Source organism: Eumetopias jubatus, unplaced genomic scaffold (genome assembly GCF_037043125.1).
Source record: "Eumetopias jubatus isolate StellerSeaLion01/CBP00866 unplaced genomic scaffold, mEumJub1_p1.0 scaffold_10, whole genome shotgun sequence".
In the NCBI taxonomy this organism is placed as follows: domain Eukaryota; kingdom Metazoa; phylum Chordata; class Mammalia; order Carnivora; family Otariidae; genus Eumetopias; species Eumetopias jubatus.
Window position 1 is genome coordinate 113,171,050 of NW_028274816.1, and position 18,231 is coordinate 113,189,280.

Sequence of the window (18,231 nt, forward strand, 5' to 3'; positions counted from 1 at the left end):
ACTGAACAGAACCCCTGGGTTATAGATTTGAGATACTTCCTCCCAGGGGGCTAGAGACTGAAAGACTTGAGTAGAGGCTCATGTCATATAGACGTTTGTATGTAAAATGTATATGTTTAGATAGTAAATGGATGTTGTCCTTTCATTCTTGCCCCCACTTAGTTATGTGCTGCTTCCCTCCCTGGGTTTCAGCTTTCTCATCTATAACATGAAAGAGCTAGACCTCTTCAAGATCCCTTCCAGCTACAGTATTTTATTAGGACTCCAGATGGTTACTGGTGATGATAAAATTCTTTGTCAGCTTAAAATTATCTTGTGTATATGATACAACATCAGATTTTCCTCCTCTTAGGAACTGCCGTGTGAAAATGACCCAACAAATGCAGAATCTACATCTTTCTCAGTCGAAGAAACATAGTGCTCCATCATCTCCCAATGCTGCCAAACGCCTGTACAGAAACCTCTCTGAGAAACTGAAGGGGAGCCACTCTTCATTTGACGAAGCCTATTTTCGAGCAAGAACAGACCGGCTGAGCCTCAGAAAGACCTCAGTGGTAATAACATTCTTTTTATTCTTGTCTCTGCTTGATTGGTACAGTTGTGTTTAGGTTTGAAGAGATTCTAAGATGCTCCACATTTACTTCAGGACCTGCATTTGCAGTTTTATAAATGCTGAGAGTCCGGAAAGACAGGACCCACACATGTCTGTGCTGTGAACTGAAACTTGAGTGAATGTGAGAGTTTCCCTTTCTTTTTCTTAATTTCTTGCCCTTTCTTCTCTCTTAGTTTTTCTTTCTGTAATGTATCAAAGAAACAACAACAAAATGGCAGTTTCAAAAATAGGGAGCATGAATTAAGTAGGCTTTTTGAGAGCTCCAGTGTTCATTCAGAAACCAAATGAACAATGAACGTTTCATTTACTTATTTATAATGTATGGCCCATACGCTTTTCCAGAGGCATTCAAAACAGAATCTAGGCAAAAAAATGTGTCTGTGCTATATAATGGGAAATAAAGTGATAGAGATAGAGGGAGTGAATGAGCAAGGAAAGAAGAGAGGAAGGAAGGAGTGAAAAAAAAGACTAGAGAAAAGAGAAATAGATATACGAAAATCCTAAGCAAATATAGTACCTAAAACTTACCATGACATTTCTCTCTGAGCTCCTAGTCAGCCAAAGCAGAGAGGGAAGTCCAGTTGGTTATAGCATCCCATTAGCTGATAACTGAAAGTCTACCAGAAGAAATGAGTGTTTTCCTGTTGCTGAGTCCTCTCGTCTTTATAAGATGCCACAGTGAATTGTGTGACAGAGAAGGAAGGTCAATATTGGTGATGTTACGGACATTGTCATAGAGTAGTTTCTGATACCGACCCTGGGTAAGAGCTGAGGGCATAATATTACAATGCTCGGCAGGGGCATTTCTGCAGGGGGTAATGGCCCCACTTGTTTGAGCTTAACACAGAAATGAGCCCAAGCCTTTCCAGAGAGAAGCATGCTAGGGTTTGCCAACAAAAGCATGGAGGAGGAAATGACTCAAGAGTGAGAGCAAATATGGCACATGAGAAATTAGGCATACTAAGAATCACAGACAAATACACAACTGTGGACAGGGCAGCATGCTAACTTTGTTCTCTCTGTTTTCTCATTTGTTGTCTCATTTCCAGCTCATCTTCTGGGAGGGTTCGGTTGCTGAGTTACGGCCTCAGCAGCAGAGGCTCTTGGATTGGCAGACTGTAGACAGAACCCTTCTGCATTCAGCAGGCTCTCCTGTAGCGAAGACAGCTGCATACCAAAAATAGTTCTACCCCTTGGGGCCCCATTGTCAAAACGTGTATTTGCATACTAGCACTGTATTTCCCTCAAATTTCAATCACGTGTCATGTGCTCAGTTAGGCCGACCTGCAGCCTTCGATGGAGATAATTGATTTTTGGTGATACTAAAAATAAACCCTGCCAACCTAAATATTTGCTCACTGAAGACCTTGCACAGTTCAATCAGGCGAGCCCTGTGCTATGTCAGGACCAATGGTATGTCAACATTTTTAAAGAGCAAACAATTCCTGGAGAAGATACCAGATAGATGTGTAAATAGTGTATGTGTTGCCCTTCTCCCATGAGCTGCAGAAATACATATTTGAGAGAATTCCAGAGCTTTTCTCCTTTGTTTACTATTAATCTCTGATAGAACTTTTCAATGTAACTCTATTGTCCTTAGCTGTTATTTTTCTATGGGTGATTTTTATCCTATGAATATTCAACTTTTGGCCCTCTCAGCACAGTTGGCTACCCAGCCACTGAAACCCTAGCTGGACACCACCTCTTGAGGCCTTCCCTTGAGGGCTCAGAACTGCCAGGTGTTCAGTGGTTGGAGCATTGGGCTGAGAAGGTGCAGAGGTTAGTACAGAGGAGTCTAGGAGCTGGGGAGCCGGCCTGTAGGCAGTGAGAGCTATTCGAGAGCTGCAGAAAGGAAAGGGTGTGTAACATTATCAACTTTAGTGGTATTATTCTTGTGTCAGTATGGAGCACGGGCTGGAGGACACTAGGACCAGCAACAGGCAGGTCCCTGCCATCATCCAGGCAAGGGATGACAGTGGTCTGGGTCTGAGTGATAGTAGGGACGTGGGGATGGGGAGGGGAGGGGATGAGTCGGAGGGAAAGCATGCTGTCAATTGCAAGCCAGTCATCATTTCAGCGACCTGTGCTGCATTATCTATACCAGATTTTCCTGAACTGTGTTCTATAGAACACTATTCCAGGGGCAGTTAAAACAAATGCAATTAAAAAAAAAAAAAAAAGAAAGCAAAAACATGTTCTCTGAACAAATATTTAAAACAGGTCATATTTCCCATCTGTTGGAGAGTCATAACTGCATAACTGCATGTTAGAATTATTAAAGACTCTGAGAGGTCTTACAGTAAAATAATGCAATAACCCAGCTTAATCCAGTGTGCACCAAATTTATATGACTGCATGCTACGTTCTTCATAGAACACCTCATAATGACCTATCAGACCGTCACCTCATAATGACCTTATCAGACAGTATTGCGCAAAAGACGGGTTTGAGGAAAGCCGATGTTTGCTCTTCTCTGTAGACCAGCCATGCTGTACTGTATGGTCTCAGTGCATCTAAACACACAGATCCATTCAGTGCCCATTAGAAAGATGGAGGGAGGGTCCAGCTGTGTTTAACAACTGCAGTTGTAAGTGGGGAGCAGTCACTGACGTCAGAACAGCTAAGCCACAAAGGCAAGCTGGCAAATGGAAGTGTGCTCACCTGCTTGTGTTCTTGCCCTCCAGAACTTCCAGGGCAATGAAGCCATGTTCGAAGCGGTCGAACAACAGGACATAGATGCCGTGCAGATCCTCCTGTATCAGTACACACCGGAAGAACTAGATCTCAACACACCCAACAGCGAGGGGCTGACGCCTCTAGATATCGCCATCATGACCAACAATGTGCCCATCGCCAGGATTCTTCTGAGGATGGGGGCCCGGGAAAGTCCACACTGTGAGTAAACCTGGGAAGAAAACCATGTGCTGTTAAGACTAGACCCAGCTTCATGCCACTGAAATAGCCATTGCTGACATTTAGAGCAGAACAGTTGACGAAGACAGGCTCCGAATGCCTTTACATGTTTTAATGGACTTTCACGCAAATAGTGACAGTGTTTAACCAGTCTAGGCATCAAGTTACATTCTAAACAGAATACACTGAGTGGAGCTGAAGAGGAACCTGGAAAGAACTTCCTCCTAAGAATTTAACCCAAGTTTTAAAATATGTGAAACACACCAAGTAAGGCTATAGAATAGGAATGCAGAAAAAGTTTAAGTGTGTGTGTGTTAGTGTCTTGTGTCCACAGGCAAGATGGTAGCTTCATTCAATCACTCATTCATTCAACAAACACTGAGGACAGGGCACTGTTCTAGGTACCAGGAATGCCATGGTGAGCAAGATAAACTCCCTGTTATCATAGAATTTAGACCCTAGTGCAGGAGACTTCCAATAAGCAAGTAAATAGATTAATTAAATTATAAACTCAAATAATGATGAATGCTATGAAGAAAATAAAGTGAGTGGCTAGAGATTGATGGAGTGGGGACTATTCTAAATAGGTTGGGCAAGAAAAGCTTCTCTGATATAATAACGTTTGAGCCTGGTCCTACGTGATAGCAAGGAATGAGCCATGAGGAGATACGGGGTCAAACTCTAGGCAGAGTGAACGGCAATAGAAAGGTGTCGAGGCAGGCAGGAATGAGATTGCATGTTTGATGGCCACAGCACGTCAGCCAGGAGGAGAGTGATAGCAGAGGAAGATCATTCCGGCTCTCGCACCCATGACAAGATGCTCACTTTGACTGTAAATGGGATGGAGAGACAGCAGAGCTGCTGAAACCGATGAATGACATATTCTGCTTTACATTTTAAAAGATCGCTACTGTGCTCCATGGCGAATAGACAGTGGTGGGGCCACTGTGGAACTGGGAAGGCCAGTTGCGAGGCCAGGAGACAGACACAGTGGCTTGGACTGGCACAGTAGTGACATTGATGGTGAGCAGGGGTGGAATTCTGGATGTATTTTTTGAACAGCTTCATTGAGAGATAATTCCCATGCATGTAATTCATCCATTTCACGTGTACAGTTCAGTGGTGTTTGGTATATGCACCATGTGCAACCATGACCACAGTCATTTTTAGACCATTTTCATTACTCATACCCTCTCACTCCCCACCCACCACCCCCCCCACTCTTCCCAGCAGGCAGACACTAATCTACTTCCTCTTCCTATAGATTGCCCATTCAGGACATTTCATGTAAGTGGAATCATATAATGTGTGGTCTTTTGGGACTGGCTTCTTTCTGGATGTATTCTGAAGTAAAGCTGATAGTACTTTGCCAAAGGGAGCTGCTCTGGGGCCGATGGCAGAGCCAGCCCAGGAGCGGACAGGACAAAGTCGTGGAGCCCTCAGCTAATGCCAGGCACTATTCTGAGCACTTTACATGCATTCACTCCTTTAAGCCTCACGGCAACATTCTGAGGTAGGCACTCGCATTCCCCTTGGTGCAAACTCTCTGACCCAATGACCACAATGGCTCTGAGCCACAGTTTTCATGTTTCCTAAAAGAAAAAAGTAAACTCATCAAACTGTTACTTTCACTAATACTGATTCACTTACTTCCAAGTGGTGAGACCCAGAAGGCTGAAAGAGAAGCAAGCAAATATATAATTAGAGGCCACATCTCTGCTCCTAAATTTCATAAACCCCCACCACCCAAAGACTAGGTACAGAGGCAGATCCTTGTATCAGAAAACTCTTTATTTTAAAAATGCTGAGCTCACCACATTCATGTCAAACAGAGTGAGGATTTGGGTTCAGTAGGGTTGGGGCTTTGCAGTAAGAGCTCCATCGTCAAAGTGCCGCTTCTTTCTAATGGAACGGGAGGCTCGGAGGGGTGGGCAAATAGAGATGGAAGAAACCGAAAAGTCTTTGCTACCTTCCAACTTACGTTGCAATAATGTCTGCCCCAAAGATCCAGTGAGAGAGTGGTGGGGAGAGAATCAGAGGGTCTGAACACAGAGAATGCAGACTGAGCCCCATTCTATAGGAACAAGGAAACCATTCATCCAGATGTTGCCTGCACTGGGCTGGATGAAACATTAGTCCCACTTACCTGAGACGCTACAAAGAATTCTGCATTTTCCGTGAAACCAGTGAGACTCCCAATCTCCCCAAGTCCCCTTGTGCATAATTAAATCGCCATAAAAGAACCTGCGTCCTAAATAATCTAGTTAAACCAAAAGCAAATTCATTCAAAAGGTCCCTGGTTTGTCTCATTCCCTCTGGCATGATAACCACAATCATCATGACAAAGTTGTAAAGGAAGATGAGAGCTAAACCCAGGTTTTAGCCTCCGGGAAATCTGACACCTAAGTCACCTTGGCCACCCAAGAAGTCAAGGAGGTTGTACCCTGTATAGACTCCCACATGTGTAAAGGTGGCAAAGGAATAGTGTTTGAGGAGCTGTGAAGCATTATCTCTGATTTTTACAGTAGCACAGGTTCTGAGAGGTTAAGTAACTAAAGGTCACACATCTGGCAAGTGAATAGGGATGTCAAGTACTCAAACCCAGGTCTGTGGGACACCCATGCCTGGGACCCTTCTATGCAAACTTACTGTCTTTCCAAATAATCAGTACGGAGGACTGTGGCTGCTGGGCCCTTGCATCTTTCCCTTTGTGCCATTTGCTAAAATCCTCTGGTGTGTGTCTTTGTTCTCTTCTATACACTAAGGTGCCATGCCTGTGGGAGAGAGGCACAATAGAAAAGCACAATCTGTTTTCGGGGATTTTTAATTCACTTTTATATATCAAGTACAAAAGGAAGAGAATCGCTTCTGTGCATGAGTGTGAGCAAGCCCAGGAAAAAAACCGTGGTCCGCCAGCCAGAACCAGATAAGCAAACACCTGCTGCAAATCGCTCCCCAGAAGTTGCAGAGGCAGGATATAAGAGAAGAAAACTAACTGTGAGGCCTTAAGTCCACAGAGCGTTTGACACGTTGTGAGAATCCTTTTGCTTGCATCACCTCCTTTGGTCCTCACAACTGGCCTGTAAAATGGGAGTCCCTTTCCTCATTCTGCTCAATGAAGAAACCAGAATGAGGAAAGTCAGATATTTCACCCAATGCTACAAAGCCAGGAAGTGGTAGAACTACGACTTGAACCCAGATCCTCTATAATGCTTTGGTATTTGTGTAAAAGCGTTAGCACGCTCCCGGTCACACCTCATTCTTCCCTTCCCTGACTCTCCGTTGCTTCCTCTTCTCATACCAGTCAAGTTTTTCAAAGCAACGAACGGAGTTTCTAATAGGGTGAATTTTCTGTCTTCCTTTCCCCTGGGTGTTCCCTTCTGAAAACCAGCTCGATACTCTTTTCACGCTGCCGACCAAGAATCCCAGCACAACTCAGAAGCAAGTCCTCTGTGATCCACCATGGTTCATTGCAGGAATCGCAAAGACACAGATGAGTTTAGGGACTTAACTCTAAACCATTGGTCAGGCGTGTCTTCCAGTCTTTAGTCCCTGAATCACAATGCTATCTCGAGGTGTTCCTTACAAACAGGGCTTGAAACTCAACCAGGTACTCTTTCCTTACTCCTAGGGAAAGTTCCAGAAGTGGCCACCAGAACTTGCATACTGCCCCAAGGTTAAATGTATGCAGAACCCCGCCTGCTCATTAGATCCATCTACTTGTGTTTATTCGGCGACTTTTTTCTGTTCTTCCCACCTTTAGGCAAGCAGCAAAATAATACTCATTCCTTCTAAAAGACAGTATCAGCCATTATGAAAGTAGAATCCCAAGTACTTCCACTCGGACTGGTGTGTTGAGCTCAGGAAACTGGCAGAGACTCTGAAAGGACTGGAGCTGGGACAGCTAATGTAGGGACACCCAGGAGCTCTGCATTTCATGGTTCCAGCCAGTCAGTATCCCAGGTGCCGTGACTCCTGCTCAATGGGACAAATGCTATCTGAGAAAGACTTACCTCCCTTAGTGAAAGTCCCCAGTCATAGGCCCTTCCCTTATTCCGACTAACTCCTGTCCTGCCGCCACTCTCCAATCCCAGTTCAGTGGTCTCCAGGAGGAATGTGCTGAGTCATCAACGAGCCCCTTGCCTCTCTGTGGCTGCTATTTATTTGGGATCATCTTGGGTCTATAAATAGTAATCATAAAGAAATGAGTTCTTTTTGGATACCTACCATGTGCAAATCTGGTCACTCGTGGATTTTGTCTGTCTTTCAAGCCCAGTACCTGACACATAGTAGGTGCTCAGAAATTTTCAGGTGAAATTTTGAATGCCCCTGTGTTAGGCTGCTGGGAATTACAGGTATTGAATTCAGGCACATAGACACACATATGAGTTACATGCATAGTGTATACACAATGTGTGGGAAATACCTGTAAGTCTTTCAGTAATTTATACCTGGGAGTACCTCTGGCCATTGTCATGTTGTTATTTTCCAGGTACTGTTGTAGAATTTGGTTGTAAATGGAGCCTGACTGTTCAGTTTTACACTGTTGAATAATGTGGACCAGTAAGAATGATGGAATGCTCTTCATCTTTAGTCTCTCAGCCCTTTCTAGAGCCTTGGTCTCCCTTCTCTGCAGACCCTCCCTGTGTTTCTCTGTGAACTCACTCACTTTCTCTCGGGTATTGCCTCTGGAACTAGGAGATGTCGCCAGCCTTAGTTGTGTGCGATTACTTCATGAAGCGCAATTGCCGAGCAGCTGCCGTGCAAGTGTGGTGCAGACGCCAGTGTTAGAATTCTGGCCGACTTGTCAGGATGCACCGCTAGTTTCTGCAGTAGTCGAGGGATCGTGTTGGTGCTGGGACCAGTTCAGGGCACGTCTAAGAGGTGTGACTATAAACTAATGAGCCTGGCTTTATATAAACAAACACCCCAGAAAGTCTACAATCCAAACAAATGTTATCCTTTAACACGGTCCTCATGGGAGACCCCACACTTGCTCCGACAGAGCTGCCATTGCTCTAAACACTTTTGGATTTGTCCTCAGAGCCAGTTTATGAGAAAATCTGACTCGTTGCTTAGAGTCACACCTGATTTTTGTTCCAAAACAGCATTGCCCAGCGTCATCACCCTCCGTGTTCACCAGACTTGGCTTCAAGTGATTTAGAGAGGTTTCCTGAAATCAAATCCAGCCTCAAAGGACAAAGATTTGCAACCATTAAGAATATGTAAAGAACAAGCTTTGGGCAGGTCTCCAGAATGAGTCCCCAGGTATTTTTGTTTGCTTCATTAAAATAGGTGTACAGATCCTCACTCGCCCTGACTTACAGACGGGCTCCTGGAGCCTCATCCCCCACTGCTCCCCCCTCACGCATGGTACACCAGCCCGACCAGCTTCCCTCCCATCCCATGAACACGCCGCACTTACTCTCTTCTCAGAGGGCCTCTGTCCTAGCTGTTCTTTGTGCAGGGAGTGCTCGGAGGCTTTCGGTCATGATCATTCCCTGGCCAGCTCCTTCCTAACGTTTCCACGTAAATGTCACATCTTCAGGTGAGGCTTTCTCTGGCCATCAGGTCCAAAGTCACTTCCTAATCAATCACTCTATTTTAATTTTCTATATAGTAATTATCACTATATATTTTTCATTTTATTTGTTTATTTTCCATCTCTCCTGCATTAGAATGTAAGCTCCACAGAGCAGAACCTGTCTGTCTCATTCATTTCGGTATCCCCCGCAAACAGTAGGCACTCAGTAAATATTTGTTGAATTGAATGAATTCCAAGGCTACTTCTTTTGAAGGATATGACTATATTATTTCTTTTGAAGGGAGTAATTTTACTAAATACTGAGTGAATTGATCTTTTTTTATATTTCCAAACAATTATTTAGACATCAGGTGGCTACAGCCTAAGGTCTACTCACCTGCTCCTCAGGAGTTAATTGTCCTTTCATTTTCTTTTTTTAATTTTTAAATATTCATGCAACACAGACTATATTCTCCTTGTAAAAAATGAAAACATCATAGATAAAGTTAGAAGATACCTTTGACAACCCACCCAAACCGTCCTTGTGCCATGCCCACGCTCACAATCCAGGCCCCCATCCCTAAGTTCCCCCAGCATAACGGTTGCTATCACCTCCAGGCTTGACTGAGCTAGGGGATCCACTTCAACCTTACTCAGAGTGACTGTTGGCAAGAGACTTCCGTTCCTTCCTGCGTGGGCCTCTCCAGAGGGCCGCTCCCTGACGTGACCGTTAGCTCCCGCCAATGCAAATGATCTGAGAGAGAGACCAAGGTAGAAGCAACAGTGTCTTTTATGACCTAATCTCAGGAAGGATATATTCTCATTTCCTGCCGAATGTTGTTGATCACACAGGCCAACTCTGGCACAGTGTGGTCGGGTGTGACTACTATGAGACAGAGATCATCGGGGGCTCGCCTGGAGTTGAGGATTAAATGTAATAATAACAGCTTTAAACTATTTTCCTGGCACATTGTAAATGGTCAGAAAATTGTTAGTCAATATAAATATCAAAAACAATGTAAAACAATCCAAGAGTTTCTGGTAAAGAATTTAAATATTTTACCCATCTGTTTGCATTTTTAAAACACTGCACTAAAAAAACTAAAGCACTTTTTAACATTTGTGGAATTTTATGTTCTAAAACTGCACTGTCCAACACAGGAGCCACCAGCCACATGTGACAATTGAGTATCTGAAAGGCGTCCAGTCCAAATTAAAATGTGTTCTTAATGTAAAACGACCCTGAATTTTCAAGGCTTAAGTACAATAAAATATATTTTAGTGTATTATATATATTATATATATATATATTTCTTTTTATATGTTTATTTTATATATAATATATATACTATCTCAATAATTTTACATTGATTACATGTTGAGATGATAATATTTTGGATCTGCAGAGTTAACTAAGATAGATGATTAAAGTTAATACCACTTTTTTCTTTTCACTTTTTCATTTTATTTTTTTTTTCAAATTTTTATTTAAATTCTAGTTAGTTAACATATAGTGTAATGTTGGTTTCAGGAGTAGAATATAGCAATTCATCACTTGCAAATAACAACCAGTGTTCAACACAACAAGCGCCTTCCTTAATACCCATCACCCATTTAGCCCATCCCCCGCCCACCTCCCTCCAGCAACCCTCAGTACTTTTTTCTTTTTTTTCTTTTTTAATGTCACTGCTAGAAAATTTTAAACAATGTGGCTTACACTGTATTTCTATTAGACAGCAGCAAAGGTATTGGCAGAAGATAGGATTATCTTCTTTCATACTTAAGCCATGACATCATTTGGTGATCTGCTTTGGATTTTCTAAATAATTCCCTCAAGGGTTTTCATACAAGCTTGTTTTAGAAATGTCCATTGGCCCTTTGGACTTTGGGAAACTTAGGATGGAAGTCTCTCTCTGTGTCATTGGCTCTGGCTTCTTAAAGAACCACAATTACAACTTGAACTATATAATATGGACTTTGTGAATCCACATTCTGTTGGACAGTAGCAGGGAAGAACATTCCAGAGCCCCATGTCCAGGGCATAATGAGCTCTAGGAGGAGAAAACACCATAGTAATTAAAATGAAACATTTCATCTCTAAATCTCTAGAACTTTTTGGAGCTACATTCTCAAAGTCCCTGGGAAAACCTGAAATTAAGACAACAGGTTGAGACCTGAGGGAGCCAGAGTGAATTCTGACTCTGGAACCTCAGCAGAACAGGTAAATTGAAACGGAGGTTTTGAGCTTTTCTGGTATGAGAGTTTTTGAATTAAAAAACACTTAATTTTTGGACTCCTCTATAGTATTTCTTTTGATGTTCCTACCTGAAAATAAGGCAGTTGTGAGGTTGTTAGAAGGTTGTCCCTTATGATCAGCAAAGATGAATTTTATTACCTGCTCTTCTTGGTTGCCCAGAGGACACTGGCTTACAATTCAAGGTTTATACCTAAGTGACCTTTTTTTCTTCTCTGAAATAACAGATAGGGTTGAAACTGACACCACTTAGTATATAATATATTTCTGACTGGTAGTTGGGACAGAAGATTTTTACCTGGGGGCAAGAGGGCTTTTTTTGTTTTTGTTTTTGTTTTAATGGAAGGACATAGAGCTATTTTATAAAACAAGTATTTGATTTATTTTTGTGTGCCTCTAAAAACTGTAACACAGACCAATGAGTGTAACAATAATACAAAACCCCACTGCTGAGAGCCATTTGTGTAAAGATTATCACAAACCTACCGCAGCTGTGAGACAGCTTTACTGTGCTACTTTTCAGATGAGACAGTTGGGTTCAAGATGGCAGCATAACTGGTGAGAATCACACATTCATAACGGGCAGTGCTTGATCTAGATCGATAACCTAAAGCCCTTTTACCACTGTACCTCCAGTTTGGAAATAAGAGGAGAGCAGATTTCAGCTCAGCATCAGGAAACTTTTTAAAATTAAATTACACTCTTTTAAATTAAAACTGAAAGTGAGAATGGATAGGGCCGCCTTGGTGAGCAGCAAGTTCCCCTCCTGGAGGAAATCGTATAGGGCCAAGGGTGTTATAAGAAGAATCACCTAAGACTGTTTCTAAGGCTCCTTCAGACATTGAGACTAAAAGGATTGTCTTCTACCTTCTTTTCTCATCAATAAATTAAAAAAAAATAGAAAAGAAAAATGCTAGTAACAATAAAAAGTTGTTGCTGAGTTGCAAAATGCCGTATCATTAGTAATAGGCAAATGTATTCGTTTTTTCCAAGCAAATCAAATGAATTATTCCCTAAAACTTTCAGTTAAGAATTAAAATTAGTTTACATTTTACCCTCGTTACATTTTCAATCTCTAAGCAATTATCAACCAGGCCCAAACTCACCAATTGCAGGGCAAGGCGAAATTAAGAAATAGTACGTAGTAGGCGCTCCGTAGGTTAGAGTCTGATGGTGAGGAAAAAGCATTCAGTCCGATCATTATTTATCTCAGGATTTAAACAGTAACCGTAATTGTATTCTTTGAACACCAAGTTCCCGCCCCACCCCCACCCCCACCTCGTAGTTAATTAGCTGGGCAGGTCTTAGAACAAATACCCACTCAGACACTGGGTGGTAGAAATGCTGTTGATAATTAAACACCACAATAGCATGGGGCCTATTTCAGGAGCAGCCGAGTGGTCTTGCCCCAGCCGGCCGGCTCACCACACGCTCACAGACCCTCTATTGTGCTGGCCATGGCTGCTCAGAGGGGTAGTTGCTTGTCTGGAGAAGGAGCCAACTGCAGTAAGAGAGAAAAGACCAGACCTTGCAAACAGATTGGAAATTCTGCACTCAAGAGGAAAATATCCCGAGTATGGAAGTAAAAGGGGAAGGGAACCAAGAGAAAGAGAAGTGGCTGGGCAGGAGAACCAGTCACATGATAGACATAGCCTTTCTAGTTTCTCTGTCCAACCAGCCACCCAAAATGAGCTCACCAGCCTCGGGCCAAATCGATAGCAATTAGAAAATTGCAATTCATAAATACGGGGTTAATTTGCATTCCATTTGGTTTAGAGGAAGTTCCCCGGGTTCTTTAAGGTTTTTAAGAAAATCTTGGAAAATAATCTCCCCTACTTGGGTCTCAGTTTCTTCATCTTTATAACAGGTGAGTTAAAAAAAATAATAATAAAATAAGGGGGTTAAAATGTTCTCATTCTAGGGTGGCAAAAATAGGAAGGGGACTCTCAGAATAGTGTGCAAGGTGTCAAAAAGCCTAAACTTCCCACCATCACTCAAGATAAAATGAAACAGTCTAATATAATCATCATATTGCTTCTGCTTAAAATATATTAACCCACTTTGCTAGGTTGCTTATCTCATACTGAACAGATGTGACTCTTGGCAGTTATATAGGTCATTAATAATAGGGAGAAAAATGATTACTTTATAAGTCAGCTGATTTGGTAGTCGATAAAGAAAATCTTTCAAAAGAGAGTGTTTTATTAAGCTATTAAAAAATCCATAGGAAAAAAAATAATAAACATTTTGCTGGGTGAAATGGTTGGAAACCAATGGCTCAGTTAGTGTTTCTTCTACTTGTCCATGGAATTACCTCTAGCAACAGAGGCAAGTGAGTGTGTTCTCAGGGGTACCTGGGGACTTAGCCTGGAAAAAAAAAGGAGGGGGGGCAGATTTCTATAAAGTTCCTCTTTTTTTTTTTTTAAGCTTTCAATTCTGGGGAAAATTTTCCATTCTCCACCAAAAGTGTTTGTTTTGATTTCTAAATAATATGCTTTCACCAAAATCTGTATGGAGAAACTGATGCCCCAGGAAGACGCCCATATTCATTCTGTGGCTCCAGAGATGCCCACTGCACCTCCCCCCAACCACCACCAGCATATTATGTTGGTGTTTAGGCATCCCAGTTTGAGAAGCACAGGGATCGAGATGATCTTGGAAGATTCACCTGGCTATAAAATTGAATAGGTTTCCCCTTAGCCTCTGAAGAGGCAACATGCTTTACCTTAAAGATGTAGAATCCCTTCACCACTACAACGCAAACAGCGTCAAGGCCACAGCCTCAGAGGAAAGGGAAAGGGTAGAAACAAAGCACGTTGTGCTAAGGAAAGCAGGAAAAATTTCAGGGGGAGCCAAGCATAGCTCAGGAGAAGCTGTCCATCTGAAATGCCACCTGGAATTCACACCAGTAATAACTGTTGTGGATATAAAAATTAATAGGGGGGATTTCATAGTATTAGAAAAATTTATTTTTATAAATCATGTGTCTATCACCCAAGTGTTGACGCATGCATGCAATTCAAACATCAGGCTTACAATAAAAAGCTCACTGAATGACTTAGCAAGGACAATTCCCCCATTTTCTCTATAATTTGGAGTGGGAGAAGGAGGGGGGCCGTGGGTAGAGGGTGCAGTTACTGGGTCAATTAATCAACCTGAGAACTGTGACACAAACCCTGACGCCTAACCTATGTCTAAAAATACACAAATGTATACGAATTTGTTTTCAACTGTCAATGCCTATATTTAGGACCTTCCCAGCAAGGCTATAATGAGACTGTGTTTGAGGCCTTCAGTCATAGCAGACTCTACCATTAATCTGAAGTTAGTTAAATTAACAGCATTTAGTACTGACTTGTCAATCTCACTGCTCCAGGAAATTGCACCTTGAGGCTACTAATATTGCCAATTTTTCCACTGGAGTATGCGCCCGCGTGTGTGTATGTGTATTTTTTTTCTCCAGAGCCTCCGTGTTCATACGCCATCATTGCTTCCCTACGTCCACAGCACTTATATTATCATTTATTCTGGCCTCCTTTAGCCTTCCCGGGGGATTCTGCATAGTGTAGCTGCTCAGTGAAAGAGTTTTTTAGCTTTATATTTATTTGTTTATTTTTCTGTCATGGCTCATGACTGAGGCTTTAAAAAAAGTGTGACGGTATTCAGAGTACATGATTGACTGCTACAGCAACATTCATTAACCATGAGAAATCTGTAGCAAAACACAGTCCTGAGTGTTCTAAACAGCAACTTGAAAAAGAAAGAAAAAAAGAAAGAAAAAGAAAGAAAAAAGACTCGACTAATTTTTCATTGACCTCATCTGTAAATAAATTGAGACTGATGGTGAGCAGGGGCAATAATAAATTAGTATTCATTTCCTGTAATTAATGCAAACATGCCTATGAACACAGAGAATATGAATATATAACCACCTAATTTCCATTTCAGAATGCACCTAACAAATTTTCACTTATCTTCGTAATATTTTCCCCCCTTAATTAGAAGAATGAAATGTTTGGATTTCTTTCCCACCCCCCCAGGGGGAATACTGGTTTGGTCACACAGAGTGTCAACCACACGTTGGTGACAGAGCAGCAGAGCTTGATTCTGGTCTGTGCTGTTCTTTGCATGGTTCCCTTCCACACGCCCGTGCTGAGGCTGTTGCCCCCTTACCACTAACCAGGGAGGGCTCCTCCCAAGTGACTGAGGGACCGCCGAGGCAGCCCTCCAATATATAGGAGCCATGAGGAAACCCCAAGAAGCAGCTTCCCAACCTGACACACGACTGTGAAGCATTCTGTCACTGTCACAAACGTTCACTCGCACAAGGGTGTGGTCAGGTGAACCAGCACGATGTGAATTTCGTGGAGATGCCAAGTATGGAGTAAAACAGAAATATCAAACTATCTAATCTGTCAGCAAGAGGAGTAGTTGAACTTGCTGTTGTTGAGAATGGGCATCTCCAGAGACCATTCATTCCTTCCTTGAGATCACGATCAGAGATGGAATTGATAGATCATAGTCTGATCACACCCAGTCATCAGAACTCACTAGCGTAACTATGGCAGTGGGAGTGGGACACTTCGTCAGCAATAAATAAATTGGTTAATTACAACAGAATTACGCCACTAAGACGTTTGTACAGAAATGTCTGTGAGCTGGGCAGACATGATAAGAGCAGAACGTTCAAATCAGATGCTACCAAAAAAAAGCCCAAACAACTTCAACGGAATGCAGCTTGCCTCGTGGATGCCTTTTCCTACGACCTTCCTAGCCCTACAGAGCTTTTGGCCCTAAGTGTTTGTCTTTGTAAAGATCATGGAAACAACTGTGTGCAATCTGGGTGAGGAGTGGTCCTCATGGGTACTTGATGGTGGAATTCTAATGAACTGTGCTAGGCAGCTATTTGGGGTGCATATGACGAGAGCCCCAGAGCAATGAAAGTATCTTAAATTGATGGACTTACCATTTAAGCTAGTTGTCAGTGTCACCACTTAGACCCTGTCAGGATAAGTCAGTTAATAAGGAACATAGATCCCACTTACCCCGGAGCATTTTTTAAACCCCAGAGTCAACTCTTAACTCCCATGCCCACGAAGCAGCGTTTCCCCAGAAAGAGAAAGGAGTCACCCATGTCTTTCCCTGCAGTTGTCAGCCTGGAAAGCCGAGCAATGCACCTCGCCACACTGGTGCAGGAAGCCCAGCAGAGGGTGAGTGAACTGTCCGCCCAGGTGGAGAACGAAGGACCCAGTCTGGACAACACAGAGAAAGAGAAACAGCTGAAAGCTTGGGAGTGGAGGTGTCAGCTCTACAGACGCATGAGGACGGGCTTCGAGCACGCCAGTGAGTATAAGCAGAGGGCTTCTGCATTTAACTAGAAGCCAGGTTGGTTGGAGACAGCCAGGCCTTCTTTTACTGATTTTTTTTTCAACTCTGCTCCTGGGTCATGGATGGCCGTTGTCAGCCTATTTGGAGTGAGGGCTCTGGGCAGCTGTAAAAGGATCTTTTGTCTTGCTTGATTTTCTGGCTCCCGATAGGTTCTCTGACCACAGCCATGAGACTTCAGTGCTGCTGGCCTCTCTCCACAGTGTCACACTCATCTAGCACTTTCCACCCGATACGCCCTAATGCCTAATAACCTGGATGGTCTGATACCCTAAGTGGCTATATTTTGGGATGGGGAGGTGGAAAATATTTGTTTGCCTATTTGTCCAGTTTCTGCCTCCAACACAAGTTTAAGTTGTTTTCAACTCTACTGCATTTTTTTATAGAGAGCTTATATAAAGCGACCTTTGGTTAATACAGGCCACAGAGGATAGTCAGTCAGCCCCTGAATTATGCTTTGTCTGCTCTTCCATTCTCTTCGTCGATTCTTTTTGTTAGTTTTAAGAAAAGCCTTGCTTCTGGATAATGCTCATTAGCACTGGAAGGTCCCTAATATAAAAAAGTATCAATTTCAAACTTGGGAAATATTAAAATCTTGTTCCAAAAGCAGATCTTATTTAAACAACAATTTAAAAAACTGGACTTGAGAATTTAAATATAAGGGAAAGATCAGTTCATTCGTTTGGAAATATCTGCCTCTGCTTCGTGCTATAGATAAAGACCGAAGGCAGTGAAAATCTTGTTCTCTGAAGCAGTTCTGTATACTAAGGATTTAATCTAAGCCTAATCCTTTCTCTTAAAGCAAACAGCTTAAGCAACATTAATGAAAGTTTGCTTTCAAAATTAACAGTCTCTTCAGCAATGCTGATACATGGGGTTTTTTTATTTAAAAAAAGAGAGACATTCAGCAATTGTTTTAATAAATGCATTTGCAATTGTGCCTCATTTAGGACAGATTACTACTAGAAGCAGTCATAGTTTTAGACTTACTGCCATTTGGGGGGTAATTTTCTAAATCACAAAACACCTTCTGGGTGTTAAGGAACACCTAGAACTATCAGGAGTCCTTTAAAACCCGAGGTTAATGGGCATGGCATTGGTCCGTGAATTCTTTCTCAGAAAACGTTCCTTGATCTAATAGGAGGCCGCGCGAGAGAAGGCAGGTCGGCATCCTACCCCGGGAAGAGCCCCGGGGGTCAGCATCCGAAGCCACGGGCCTTTGTCCTAGTTGTGTCTTTGCTGTGTCCTTGAACAAGTAGTGTGGCCTCTTTGGACGGCAGGTTCCTCATCCTAAATGGGCACATGCCCTACTTGCCTTTTCTACCCCACAGGGTTGCAAAAAGGCTCCAGTGAAATGATTTCCATGGAAGTACTTTATGAAACGTAACAGCCTCTGTCAACAGCCGTTTCCTGCTATGGCACTTTCTGGCCTGCTCTCCGCTGGTCCAGGCCAATCTCCTGTTGTGTTTCCAGGATACTTTGGGAAGGCTTAACTGGTATTATTTACCCCTTCAGAAGATGTTCTGATGCTCAAATAAGACC

The 18,231-nt window shown here is 42.6% G+C and overlaps 1 protein-coding gene across 1 annotated transcript in view; it reads left to right on the forward strand.

Moving 5' to 3' along the window:
• Positions 1-353: 353 nt before the first annotated feature.
• Positions 354-18,231, forward strand: part of ANKFN1 (ankyrin repeat and fibronectin type III domain containing 1) — a 139,412-nt gene continuing 121,534 nt past the window's right edge. Inside the window, exons 1-3 of the mRNA XM_028093016.2 lie at positions 354-554; positions 3,298-3,508; positions 16,453-16,647. Of these exons, the coding sequence (XP_027948817.1) occupies positions 369-554; positions 3,298-3,508; positions 16,453-16,647 (592 nt within the window). The 5' untranslated portion in view covers positions 354-368. The remainder of the gene's footprint in view (positions 555-3,297; positions 3,509-16,452; positions 16,648-18,231) is intronic.